A 14,052-nucleotide genomic window follows, 5' to 3' on the forward strand; every position below is an offset into this window, starting at 1 on the left:
AGTTCATCCGTAATCATGTAAGGGCCGTCATTATCTCAGGTTTATGAGCCGAAAGAAGACAAAAACGTGAGATAATGAAAAAATTTTCATACAAAGAGTGGACAAAAACCTTCCAATCACATTAATAGTCCATTTTTAACATCATATTACGACTGAACATGTTATGCATCCAAGCAATAAAGCGGTGCACATAGAATCAAAGGTGCAATATCTTATGGTTACGTTGCTCAACACCTCATGAGTAAGAAACTAAGCATTCATAAGCCGTGTTGTTGCACGTCTTCTGTGCGATTACTTCTACCCATAGGAAGAGAAATGTAAAACGTAGACCGTGATGTCGCGCCATATACGAAAATAAACAGAATTTGCTAGAAAGATAAAAAATAGTTTATTCCTGCGTTAACTGCCTACACCATGTTGGCGGTACGGTTATTCGTGCCTATTCCGCTTTTCCTGTCTAACACAGTATTAAATCGATTATCCCAGGTATGTTACCATTCTATCAACCATCCCAGTACTATTGCATCACGATCAGCCATCACAAATACAACGAATTACAGAACACGATGTCCCTCTTAATCTTACTAATACCCTCTCCAAAAATCCTTTCCATCTCCAAATTACCAATCGCTCGCGCTGCGCAGCTTAGCTGTCTGAGCATCTCGTCCAGTCTCTTCAGACAGCGCACTATGCTGCCCTCAAACACCTGTGTCCTGGCTGTCACACTCTCAAAGGATGCACCAGCTGCCCACATCCTCACCACATCCATAAGTTCGTTAGAATAAGGGAAATCCTCCACCTGTACATTCAGGCCAACCTGATTCATCACCTTAACCACGTTCTGTACCACCTCCTCGATTATTTTGTAATTTCGCAGTGATTGTTCACTTACCTCAGCGTCCTCCTTTTCTGTGAATACAAGGCAGCTCAGAAGGCTCACCACTTCAATCACACTGAGCTTGAGGAAATGACCGTTGAAGATGAGCTCGGTCAGCACAAGTTCCTCGGTGTTTAACTCGCATGCCACGCGCCCCTTCACCGTTACGCTGTTGTTATCGTAGTAGTCCAACCTTCTAAGCACCTGTATCATCTTAGTGCATTGGTCTATGTGATCGATACGGCTTGCTACGAATAGCTCGCTATTCTTCGTGTTGTAAACGTTGTTCAGATATTTAAGGATTTTGTTCTTGAGCACGGGGCTGGCCGTGCACGGCAACGAAGTGCTTGTCGATGAGTCACGGCTTGTTTCCTCGTCTTCACTCTTAGCGCCTGATGACTGATCGCTGTCAGCTGTTTCGGCACCGGACACATCGGACTCATTGTCAGATCGGTCTAAGCATTTATTGCTAGGCAGCTTGTTAAAACGGTCCTGATCACCGTCCGATCCAGTATTGCCATTAACTCTCCCATCACATGATCGTTTACCAGACTTTTCATCCTGGTACACATCCTCACGACTGATCGACCTGCTGCCATTCGGCAGTGCACCACTGTCCGACATGCCATTGCTCGCATTCACATATCCGCTCATGTCGCCGTTTGAAACACTGTCCGTTTTGTATTCCATGGTCATTGCTGAATTCACCTCGATCGGGTGCTCCTCTTCCTTTTCAAGCATCTTCTCATCCAGGCCTTCGATGCCTGCTCCTTCCATAAATTGCTCCAACACCCCAAAGAAGCAACGCTCTTCCAAACAGGCAGCACTCACTTCTTCCTCACAAATCGTGCAGTAATGCCCGGTCACGGGCGTGCCGTACAGCAAGGAGTACTTCCTTCCCAACCTTTTGTTATTTATTTTGACACGGGCATCATAAATTGCCGATATATCGCACAGTCTTATGCACTTGCGCTTCATTTTGTTGGTCCTGTTGTACAAGAGCACGACCACCTCTAGGTTCACATCTTTTTCTCCTTTTTTCTTTTTGTCCTTCAAACCACTCACGCTGCTTATTATGCAGTTCTGTAAATATATAGGAAATCCGTTCACGTTCAACGTCACGTCAATAAGTCGTCCTTTCACCAGCAGGTCTGACAGGCTGAGATCTTCTAACTTCCTTTGTGATAGCGCGTCGTTTACAAATTCAAATTCACCCGTGTTACTATTTTCTCTCTCACCGTTTTCATGCATATCATTATTTGAATCATTATTTTCATGCAAATGATCATATAGCGTGTTGCTGTTATGCGCATAATCTTTCAGCTGGTTATTTGCACAAGCGTTGCTGACAGCTGAACGCTCCTTATCAATTCCCTCATCACTCACCTTAACACCTTCCACCTTGCTCATTAACCCATAAAAATAGTTCACCGTGTCTCTGAGCCTCTCAACGCCCTTAATCTTCTGATAATGGAAAAAAGACCGTTCTAGAACATAAACAGGGTCTAGACCCTCGATCTTCAGAAGGTTTAAAATCATGTTATACGTGAGATGGAAAGCTGACTGTAGCGGATTGCTTCTTCCGTTGAACAAAGCAACCGCACTTTCAATATTGATCGCCTCTGTAAGTATCGATATGCAGATGCCCTCCTTGTCGATACCGCGCCGACCAGCACGGCCACTCATTTGGATGTACTCGCCTGAGGTGATCGTGCGCATCTTCTCGCCATCAAACTTGAAGAGCGTGGTGAACAAAACGCATTTAGCCGGCATGTTCAGGCCAATTGAAAATGTTTCGGTGGCGAACAGCACCTTGATAAGGTTCAGCGAGAACAGAATTTCAATGATTTCCTTAAGAACGGGCAGCAAGCCCGAGTGGTGTATTCCTATGCCACGTAACAGCAGCGGCAGCATGCTCTGTATGGGTGTAAGTGCTCTGTCTTCCACACGCAGCGTCTCCAACGCCTTGTTGAAGATCATCGTGACGTGTTCCTTCTCTTCAGTGCTGTTGTAGTCCTCTTCAAGACAGGTAGCAAAGTTCTCACAGTCCTTGCGCCGAAAGTTGAACACTATAACGGGTAAAAGGGCCTTTTCTGTGAGCAGGCCAATTATAGCCTTTATATCTGCGTAATCCACCCTGCTCTTCTTTATGTTCTGGATTGCCTCATTGAACATCTCCACGTTAAAATCAACGGTGCTCGTGGGGCTATGGGCCTTAAGCGCTTTTTTCGTGGCCTTAAACACTTTCTTTGTGTTCCTTTTCTTATTCGTGCTCTTCTTGTGTTTCTCTTCCTCACGGCCCTTACCACGATTGAACCTCCTTCTATCACCCGATGTATCATCATGTCTTTTATTGCCTCTTGTACCTCTTCCACGCCTTTCATCGCCCCCAGCCAATCTGTCATCACTTGATTCCGTGCTCGTATGATTGTCCATTTTCGTACCGTCTACCCCACAATATCGCACATTAGTTCCTCGTCTACTGCTACTTTCGGTGTTGCGTCTGTTATCGCCCATATTTCTTCCTTTTTCGCCCTTTTTACCATTTCTTGCACCACACAGCGCCCCTTCCTTTGTTCTCCTAGCCGTGCACCCACGATCGGTGCGCTCTCCATCATATCCACCGGTCACACGATCCTCATCATTTTCCTCATCAACTGCAGCATCACTGGCCACTGCATCGGTCTCGCCACCGCCTTTAATCTTGAACAGACTTTTTCCGCCCACAGGAAACACGTAATGAATGAGGGGCACCACACGTCTGTCATTGCTAACAATGTGGCACACCCTTCCCTGCACGTTTACAACCCATTCAGCAAACTCATTTGCATTTGGCAGCGTAGCAGACAGGAATACGCAGTTAAAGGTGCTCAAGATAATGCACTCCTCCCACACCACTCCACGTTCCCTATCTGTCATGTAGTGAATCTCGTCAAAAATTACAAACTTAATCTCCCCAACAAGCTCGTTAGAGCGATAAAGCATGTTGCGCAGTATTTCAGTGGTCATTACGAGCACACTTGCCTTGGGATTGAGCGTGCTGTCGCCGGTGATCAGGCCAACATCATCAAATTTGAGCTTGAGCTCACGATACTTCTGATTAGAGAGCGCTTTAATGGGTGAGGTGTACACCACACGCTGCTTACGTTTGAGTGCCAGGTGTATGGCGTACTCCGCAATGGCGGTCTTACCACTTGCTGTATGTGCACATACGAGCACGTTTTCGTCCCTTTCCAGTGCTATGCACGATATGCGTTGGAACAGATCGAGTTCGTACGCAAATATTTCTGTATCGATAGGTTGTGCCAGGTCTATGTCCGTGTATGGCATTCCTTCCGGTACTATGGCCTCGTGCGAAGTGTTGTCACGGCATATCTTGTCGGTACAATGCGTCTTCTTATGTAGAGTTACCTTCTTTTGGGGTACCTGTAGTGTTGTCGTGTCTTTGAATGCTGATGTAAAATCAATTTTCATCTTTTTGTCCATTTATCGGATGGGGCAAGAATTTTTTAGGCGTTTTGTGGTTTGAAAGATGAAATGGCAGTTGTGCAGGTGCACCAGACGTTGTGGAGAAATGCTTAATTAGGTCGTATGGGGAGAGAGGTGCGGCTGAACAGCATTGCAGAGAGCCCTTGTTATATGCGAAGAGGTGTAGAACGGTATGCGACAAAGAAAGAAGGTAAAACTCATTATGTGGGAGGAGGAGTGCAGTTGAACTGATGTCTGCAGTAAATTGATGACAATGATAAAAAGTAAGCGATTCGATAACGCAGCTATAACACGCTCTTGTGCACTTACTATGAACATTTGCACCAGCAGTAAAACACTGTTTGTACATGCAATCCGAATACGGGACTGCCTGCAAAACATCAAGCAGATGAGCAGAACTACCATTTTTATTTTCATAATTTTTGTTCATTAGAATGAAGATGTAGGTATTGGTAAAAAAGGGGGTAGGTTGTTCAAGGGTATACCAATGCAATAATTCATTCATCTTAGCTCATCATTGATGACAATAATTCATCTATCTTAGCTCATCATTGATGACATGTAGCAAAATAAATGGGCATTATGGCTTGGCCATAATCAAAGGAGTATTTCAACCGAAAATACAGCGCATAACATCACAAAAGGTTTATCCACCGCACAGAAATGCGTTATAGGCAGTCTTAAACAAACTATCTACTCAAAGAATGCGATGGTTATTGCTACCTCTATTCTAAAACGAACATTCCCACAGATCGCGGTAAAACACTTTTGCAAACCAATTGCGTTCGTTTAACACATTTCCTGCTCAAAGACAGCATTCTTCAACACACTTTTTGAAAAGATGTGTTCATAACGATAAATCAGCTCAACAAGCCAAAATATTCAACTAGCAATTGGTTTTAGCCCATGAAGCATTTCACAACGCGTACAAAGCGGTTAAATATCCGGTTATTCTGTTTTTATCCAAATACTTAGAGCAAAATGGTACATAACATGTTGGCACCGTAATTACGGGTTTAGCACGAATAAAGAGCAGCGTAACAAATGGGCAACTACTCTACGACTGGAGCAGCGCTGCTGTACCATCAGAAATACGCTCTTATTTTACACACTAAAAATTTTTGCCCTGAGAATTCTCGAAGAACAGCGTTGGAGAATGCCGAGCAAATCGGCATCTCTGAGGAAAGTCCTCGAACACACGCAGAAATGCAGCTCATAAGAGTGATACTTTGTTATTGGGACAGTAATGCTGTTAGGTATCGGTCTACTGAACAGAATGAGGCTTACTCTCGAGAATTCTCCATTTTTAGGTAAAATGTTATTTTTTTTCATTCTACGGTTTTTGCCATGCTCTGTATTTGGTTGGTCTGTGGCAGTGCTGCACTGTTCAACGGTAATTTCTTCATGCCAACCCGAACAAATCGTTCTTCTACAACGGCACTGATACTAAAATTAGGGAGCACCAAATTTTAACAACAGAACTGATCGCTTTTTGAATGGTGATCTTGAACTGTGGTTCCTCTCGTAGGTTTGTTGTATTGAACGGTTTTCCTAATTTAATTGTGCAAAAGCTATCATCACGTATTGACATCAAATATCAATCGCAAACAACGAATAGCGCGCCTGTTGTACTATACTACCGTTTTAACATGTTGCACACCATTTAGAGCACTGAAATTGTGCCGTTCTCCGTTTACCACTGTCCTATCAACACGTTATGTTCACTTGCTGCTTTTCTCCTGTCAACACGGTTGTTCACCTTAAATGGCACGTATCATCGGTATTCGAATCATGAAACTGAGAAAGGAACGTAAGCACCTTTTTTCAGTGTAAACACGTTTGTTTTGGCACATTTGTTCTCTTCCAGTACTTTTCGCACGTTTATAACACTATTAGCTCATCGCACGCGCAAGAGACCACAATCACCAAATTTAACCCATCCCTGCCAAATGCTGTTAAACACCCAAATTGAGCAGAAAATACGAAACGTTCTAAACGTAAAGGACATGGAGATAAAAAAGACGTACGACAGCAACCAAAACGTAAACATACGCGTAAAAATCAAATCTCCTGATTTCAATGGTAAGGTAAGTGATAATTTATAATTTGAACTACTTGGAGAGGAACAGATTGGTGTACGAGATAATGGGGTTTGACTTTGAGAATGATGTGCATTCTGTTGAGATTGAGTGCGAATCTACCATGGATGAGATCAGCTAGGAGTGGTGATGGGACAGATGAGAAATAGCACTGCTATGAAAGGAATGGTCTGCCAATAAATCGGTTGTGATGCGGATGTATGCCTGCTGTGAGTATGAAAGCTTGTGTTTAGCGGTGCAATGTAGTGCCTCTTTTCGTTGCCAGGAGAGCAGGCAATGAGCAACTTTTAACGTATCGGTGCGCAATTTTTGCATTTTAGTCTTTAATTACGTATTTTCCTACACAACCGGTCCCATTAGAATACTTCCCTCATTTTTAACACATTTTGTTCCAGTGCTAAGCAATCAGCCCGTAAAAAACGTTTTGTGCCTTCGTTTACAACTGCAAAAATATGAATGGCCCTTTAGGTCCATATTTGCTTATTAAGGAGTACCGCTCCTCTACACCGTTACGTTTTTGTATTATTTTTTGTGTTTAGATTAAAAATGTACGAATCGCAGTATTTCACGCATCACCAGCGTATTTTTATTTTTTTTCTACCGTTAAAATCTTCGTTCCCATGCCAGCAATGAACAAATCATTTCATACAATAATTACAGTTTTTGGTAATGTTTCTTGTTCTACACACTGGTGCACATCAACCATGGTATTTTATGCTAATCATGGTATTTTCACATCAATCATGGTATTTCCACACGCAACCATGGTATTTCCACACGCAACCACAAATTATCAAACCTACTTTACCGCAACATACTGCAATTAACACGCATAATAAGTAAACGCACATATCATTCATATAAATTGCATTTTATCAATTTCTGATCCTGTGTTGCATTCTATAGCTGAACGAGTCATAAATTTACTTTCTTTTTGATCGTGCCTGTGTTATTGAATTAAGTGTTGCATCATTATTTGATCTTGGCTTTGGAGAACACGTAATTTAAATGGGCATATTTTGCAGGACACTCTTTAAAGGCTTAATTTATTCTACGAACGTACCGTCATGCTCAACCTATTTTACCTAAACCATCATATTTTTATTTAACTTGTTCTGATAGTACGTTCATCTGATTTGGTGATAAAATGCTGTGCTCTACGTACCGATAGATTTATGCTTTTCATTAAAAGTACGTTTGTTCAACGAATTGTTTTTTGTGGTGTACCGCATGCGTAAGCATTTCAACGAATTTAGTTTGATTTAAACCTACCGGTACATTAAAACGTTCATTATTTACTGCGCTGCAAACAACGAAGAACGACTGCTTCGCGCGTAAGAATAGACCGGTCGTGCTGATCATTTTTTATTTCTTCGTGATGGATCAGCAATGATAAGCTCGTTCACGTGTGACCACAAGAAATTTATAGGTGCTCAAATCACCTCAAAGTTCCTGATAGATTGAATAAAACAGATTATCCATCAAATATTGCTGCCACATATCATGTAATGGTGTACTATACCGCTGTGTAATTAGAGGTGGAAATAGGCTTTATTTAGAAAAATGTGATCTATCTTTGGTCAATTTTGTTGCACCTGTGCCATTTAGTACGTACTAATAATTGGAATATGCTCTTTTAATCACATCACATGTTCAATGATTGAACTACATCAGTTCTAATTTAGAACGTTCTAGAACGTAAACCTTAATCATCTATATTTCTAGATCAGATCAAACAAACCAGAATAAAATATAAAAACGCACAGATCCTCTCAACAATGTTTATATTCTTTTCACTTCTACACGCAACTATTCTACCCGACAGATGTGCAAAGGCCGGGATGATTGCCTTAACGTTCGACGAGGGGCCTACAGGTTATACACCAGCCATTCTGGAGACACTCAGGGATGAGGACGTAAAAGCAACGTTTCACTTTACCATACAGAACGTTACAAGGGGCAATATAGCAGAGCATATGCGTGAGGCTGTTGAGGACGGGCACACAGTAGGTCTACGCGTTAACCCGACGAGGAATTATGATGAGATGGATGCTGGTGAGATTAAAGAGGACATAGACCAGCAGATCAGGGCCATTCAAAATGAGACAGAGACGAAGATAAGGTTTGCCCGCGCACCCGTGGATGCGGGAGAAACTAACGCAGAAGTGTACAACGCGTTGATGGAGAAGAAGATAATACAGTCAAACTACACGTACTGCCTGTACTATGAGGTAGAGGATGTTGATGCTGCCAGAGAGTACCTGAACAAGGTGTTTAACGCCAGCAACCCAAAGTATGATTCGTTTATCTTCCTTTTGCACGAAGAGCGCGAAAAGGACTTTCCTATCCTGCAGGACATAATAACACTTGGAAAAAAAAATGGGTACAAGTTTGTCACGATGGACGAGTGTCTGGATGGGTACAAACCGGGTACGGCAGTTAACTCCAAGGCATCTGCAAGCAAACTTAAAAGCAGCAGTGCTGCCAACGATACATTAATAGTACCTCTTTCACTCCTGGTATTTTTATTGATAGGATTTTAAGGAAATATACCGTGGTAGAGGGTGGTGTAGCGTAAAAATGTAGATAAAAAGTAAACATTCTATGATTCGGATGAAATACTATCCATTCTATGAGAGGATAGCATTGTTTGCTAGTGTATCTGTGTATTGATGTAATCTCCTGCGGTTATCTCAGATACCATGCAAGCAGTATTATACTACCATTCCCACAGATACCATACGAACTAACACAAACGTAGATTTACCACCGGTTTGAATTATTTTACGTGCTTATGCTAAATCACGTCACCAAGAAGCAAATTATACAGCAATAAAACTAAGAACATGATAACTCGTAGATCGGTCACCATAGCAACAATGATGCTAAGAGTTCAGATCTACAACATCGATGAATTTTAATCATTAGGCATATTAAGAGTGTTTGGTATGCTAAAATACTTTGTTCTCTGCCACAGGAGAACGAAAATCATTGCATCGTATCTCTGCGTCTATTTTACAGGCTTTCATACAATTTATGAAAACTTAGCAAACAACTATTCATGTTTCTACAAAAGACAGGTTCTGGATGGCATGAAGTACGTGTTGTTCTAATTACACATGCTTTAAGAGTTTAAAGAAGGATAATGGTATGGTTGCTGTATGGTTGCTGTATTTTTTGAGTTTACACGCTATATCCGTATCAAAATAGCACCTTGGTGCCCTTCGTTTAACAATTTTAATAAACCGTGCATTCGAAACCGTTAAAGATAAACTTCCTTATCAAACGCGTTTTCTAGGCAGACAGGATTCGCAAATTTATGTGGATCGTGCGAATTAACATGATGAGATGGTTGGCGCACCGCCAACTTTTCGTATAATCGATCTGCTGGTTTATGCGCCTCTATTTCTCTCAATACCTGTGATAACGGGTTGCATCGTAGGTTTCTGTATGATGGCAGTTCAGGGACAGGAGAGAACAATATTTTATTCTTCTTTCTTATCTTCATACACATGTAAACAACCATCGCACCCAGCAACAATGCACATGCTATAAACGATACGCTGAAAACGAGCTGAATTGTTGATTTCAACCCGTTCTCGTATTCTGATGCGTTGTTGCGCATTGAAGGAAATTCTGTGGCACAAGTCGACATAGTTTCGTTTGTGAGTGTTCTTATGGTGGTCATTATCACGGTGTGGTATTAAAATTGTGCTTATAATGTTGTTACTGAAACGGTAAATTAATTACGTATTTTTTACACATGGTAGGACAGCGCCTGTGGCATGATAAAGGCGTTTTTGTTGTTATTTGGTGCAGTGTTTACCGTGAACATGGATCGTACTTTCTAAGTCTGCACCAAAAATTCAGAGTGTGCTATTACACTGCTTTTGAAAGCGTTAGTTCTATGCCGTGAATGATTAAAGAATTATTTAAGGCACGATTGCACGCTTTACAGCAATTTTTCTTTTTTTGACTGGTGCTGATGTAATTTACCCTGTAGAGCCGTGGCTTGCGCAGCACCTCAAGAGCAACCGAAAAACTCTTCTTCTCAAATATTAGGGAATGTAACTCCTTCAACCTAACACGCAGCCAAAGAAGAGTGTTTGATGTCCAACCCACCACTAGCACATCCAGAAGCGATACCGTGCGGTTTGCCGCTTGTCTATCCCATAGAATTGGTAGTTTGACTTGTGCATCGGGTTATTGCGAAGTGTCCAGCGAGGTGGTAGACAAAATGAAAGCACCGATATGCATTTTGATTAATTTTTGATTAGTGCAGTCCGTCAGTTGCCAGATTAGAGACAGCAATTTTCTAAAATGAAGGAATTAATGAGATTAACACGTCTAAAATTGCTTACCACGCCTCTACCCGTGCGTGACAAACTTTCTACCATTCCTGACCTGATCCTCACGTTGGTAACAAGAATCGCTTCCTTGAGAAGTGTGTGTAGCCAACGTAGTGATCCAGGTACCACTCGAATGACTGGCTAATCATTGTTCAACTATCCATGTACTTGAGGAGGGCGCATGTTGTCAATTTCGCTACACCCATGACCACATAATCGATGCGCAGCTCCTCGTTGATTGCCCTCCTGCAATAAATAGGGCACAGAACATCATGCCCTTAGCGCATGGTCTATCGCTCGCGCCAAAGGGGAACCAAACTGTTATTAAACAATACATTCTACTAACACTGCTGTTCCTCCACAGTCACGGCTTAGCAGACTCAAATACTTTCATAACATTCCTTTAATTATTTTTATTTTGTAGTGCCTTCTCCAAGAAATATCTAAACAATGGATGGCCGTCATCCAAATTCAAGGTCATTTCCGGGTGATACTGCACACCAACAAAGAAAGGATGATTGTTCAATTCAAATATGTCCATTTTAAGACCGTCCTTGCTCTTACCCACGAATCGAAGGCCTTTCCTCTCGATCATGTCAACGTATAGGGGATTAACCTCGTATCGGTGCCTGTGACGCTCTACGACGTGGTGAGAGGAGTCGCAACTGTTGTTGCCGCTGTAATCATTGCTCTTATTATTTGGCTGCACGGTTGATGATTGGCTAGAACAGTTTATAGCGGTGCTCTCGCTGTCATGCCTCTGCGCAAATGCTGGGCATTTGCTGGCTGGTCGAGCACATCCAACCGTTTCTCTAACCGATCTGTCGTATGCGCTGGACCTGTCAGATTCGCTGGATCGGCACCCGTTAGAGTTACACTCATCAGGTCTGCATCGACCAGACTCCTCACAGACATCAGATTCCGTACATCTAACGGATTCACAGCACCCATCAGCCGGACCATCACACGCAGCAGTACATTCACTCGAACTGGCACTGCCAGTATTCACGTACTCATCTGAGCATCTTCCACCGCTGTAATTGCAGCATTCCTGTCCATCGCAATACAAGTACGTTCGCTTGTAATTCGCACCATACGCATCCTTAACCATAGAATCAACGAGGTATGAGCGCCTACTGCCCAGTCTCATCTTTCCACTAACTATTTTCTCAATCCTATGGTCCTCCATCACCATGACAACTTTACATAAACTCGTAGTATCGAATTCCTCTGATGTAGCATCGCACAATCCCAACACATTACGACAAAATTCTATAACGCAGAGCTGAAAACCTAGACAAATGCCTAGGAATGGTATTTTGTTAGTCCTGGCATAGTTGATCGCCAATATCTTACCCTCCGTACCACGTGTCCCGAACCCACCAGGCACCAACATGCAATCACAACCACAGAATATTTTATTAAGTACGGCAGTTATGTCGCCATCTGGGGCCGTGCTCCCCTCTACTTCTATCATTTCACTGTCTATCATCTTAATGTGTACGTCTATGTTCATCATCAATGCGCAGACCTTCAGAGTCTCTATCACGCTTACGTAGCTGTCATCGTTACCATTGTATTTGATTACCATGGCAACCGTCAGAGGACGCTTTCTGTCGTTGTACACCCAGGAAAGTTTCTCCTCTGTTTTGAAAACATTTTTGTCTCTGATCTTCAGCAATGAGAGCAATGCCTCTCTCATGCCCTGTGCCTGCAGATCAAAGGGTATCTCGTACACCAGGGATGTGTCCTTGGACGAGAACACATCGTTCACGCCCGTTTTCCTTACAATTTTGCTCCTCGTCCCTTTAAAGAACGCATGAGGACCCCTGCACACTATGATCCCCGGCTTAAGATCTCTGCTTATAAACTTTTGCACCGATCGCTGTACTAATTTGGTCTTCTGCTCGTTGTTAGAAAATGACGGCATGTAATCCACGCTCACAACCAGGAAGTCCTCCTCTGCACATTTCCGTTTTATGTGCGAGAGCGTGCTCGAAAATATGCTGCTCTCCGTGTCATCTATCACACCGCCCACCTCTATAAGCACCACAACGTTGTCCGTATTTATACTTTTATAAGCTTTCTTTTTATGCTTTGCATCATTTATGCTACCACTTATTTGTTTGTTAAAATTTTTATCGCTTATTTCCTTATGCAGCACACATTGTTGATCAGTTGTAAAAATGCTTCCATCCACATTAACCTTCCTATCATTGTCCAAGCTGCTGTCCGTGTCACAATCAGCCCTCGCATTATTGTCCGTATCACATTCCGGTACCGTTCCCTTCATTACTGCGCTGTTCACCCTCATTTTCTTCGCTCGCCCTTCGTCATCCATCCTTTCGTTCCTTTCCAAAGCACTCCGCACCATGCACTCACCCCCATCGTACCCAACACGCACGCAATCATTAATCATTTCCTCAACAACAGCATTAACGTGTGGTATTACCTCCATGGTCTCACCAAAATATGCACCAGCACTTTCCTTCGCAATCATTCTCCTGTAAACCTTTCCGCCCGTTATACAACTCATCTCACCACACAGCACATCCATGACACGTTCATAGAATCCCAGGTCCATGTCAGCCTCACATCCATCCTCCAAAACGAACACCTCACCGTGATCTATCGGTGATATCGTACCACACGACTTGTTCAGATACGGATCGATCTTTACCGGTATAACTCTCATGCCTGCACTCTTCAGTATCAGTCCTATCGATGAGAGCGTGATGCCCTTGCCAATGCCACTGAGTGTACCGCCCGCTACTACTACATATTTCATAGGGGCACCGTTTTTATTTTTTTTTATAGCACACGTACATGAACACATTTTGTTTACCGCTGATCGAACGTATTTATAGGAACGGTAGAGATGTGATGCATGATTTGTTTTGCACTTGATGGCGTGTTTTAGAAATACGTTGAGGTAAAACGCTTTCCAAGGAGAAGAATTAGAAAATAAAATTTTAACAGTAGACATTCATGATAAGAGATTTGTTTATTTTTAAGGAAATTAGACGTGATAAGCATTTTGTGTTTTAGGACCAATACGATGGGAAGATACGGAAGAAAAAAAGGATGAAAGCGGTGTGTAGAACAGAAAGAAGTAAAGCAGCGGGTATGCATTGAACAGAGGATAAAATATGGTTGAAATGCGGTTAAATATTAGAAATTTGGGTGATGATCTAAATTACTTTTTAGTGGAAATTGAAGTGTAAAAGTGGCAGATAAA

The 14,052-nt window shown here is 42.4% G+C and overlaps 5 protein-coding genes across 5 annotated transcripts; 1 reads left to right on the forward strand and 4 right to left on the reverse strand.

Moving 5' to 3' along the window:
• Positions 1 to 538: 538 nt before the first annotated feature.
• On the reverse strand, positions 539 to 4,363 carry VCUG_01709 (uncharacterized protein; the record flags this gene model as incomplete). Its single annotated transcript, XM_008076534.1, has 1 exon — positions 539 to 4,363. The coding sequence occupies one exon, from the start codon at positions 4,361 to 4,363 to the stop codon at positions 539 to 541; it is 3,825 nt and encodes a 1,274-aa protein (XP_008074725.1).
• Positions 4,341 to 5,210, reverse strand: VCUG_01710 (uncharacterized protein; the record flags this gene model as incomplete). The annotated part of the gene is made up of 1 exon (XM_008076535.1): positions 4,341 to 5,210. Exon 1 carries the CDS (start codon positions 4,869 to 4,871, stop codon positions 4,341 to 4,343), a length of 531 nt encoding a protein of 176 aa, XP_008074726.1. The 5' UTR covers positions 4,872 to 5,210.
• A 3,033-nt stretch (positions 5,211 to 8,243) lies between these two features.
• On the forward strand, positions 8,244 to 9,008 carry VCUG_01711 (uncharacterized protein; the record flags this gene model as incomplete). The annotated part of the gene is made up of 1 exon (XM_008076536.1): positions 8,244 to 9,008. One exon carries the CDS (start codon positions 8,244 to 8,246, stop codon positions 9,006 to 9,008), a length of 765 nt encoding a protein of 254 aa, XP_008074727.1.
• A 719-nt stretch (positions 9,009 to 9,727) lies between these two features.
• On the reverse strand, positions 9,728 to 10,319 carry VCUG_01712 (uncharacterized protein; the record flags this gene model as incomplete). Its single annotated transcript, XM_008076537.1, has 1 exon — positions 9,728 to 10,319. Exon 1 carries the CDS (start codon positions 10,151 to 10,153, stop codon positions 9,728 to 9,730), a length of 426 nt encoding a protein of 141 aa, XP_008074728.1. The 5' UTR covers positions 10,154 to 10,319.
• Positions 10,320 to 11,217: 898 nt separating this feature from the next.
• VCUG_01713 (uncharacterized protein) lies at positions 11,218 to 13,602 on the reverse strand (the record flags this gene model as incomplete). Its single annotated transcript, XM_008076538.1, has 1 exon — positions 11,218 to 13,602. The coding sequence occupies one exon, from the start codon at positions 13,600 to 13,602 to the stop codon at positions 11,218 to 11,220; it is 2,385 nt and encodes a 794-aa protein (XP_008074729.1).
• Between the last annotated feature and the right edge of the window lie 450 nt (positions 13,603 to 14,052).

The sequence above is a fragment of the Vavraia culicis genome (genome assembly GCF_000192795.1).
Source record: "Vavraia culicis subsp. floridensis unplaced genomic scaffold supercont1.29, whole genome shotgun sequence".
Classification (NCBI taxonomy): domain Eukaryota; kingdom Fungi; phylum Microsporidia; family Pleistophoridae; genus Vavraia; species Vavraia culicis.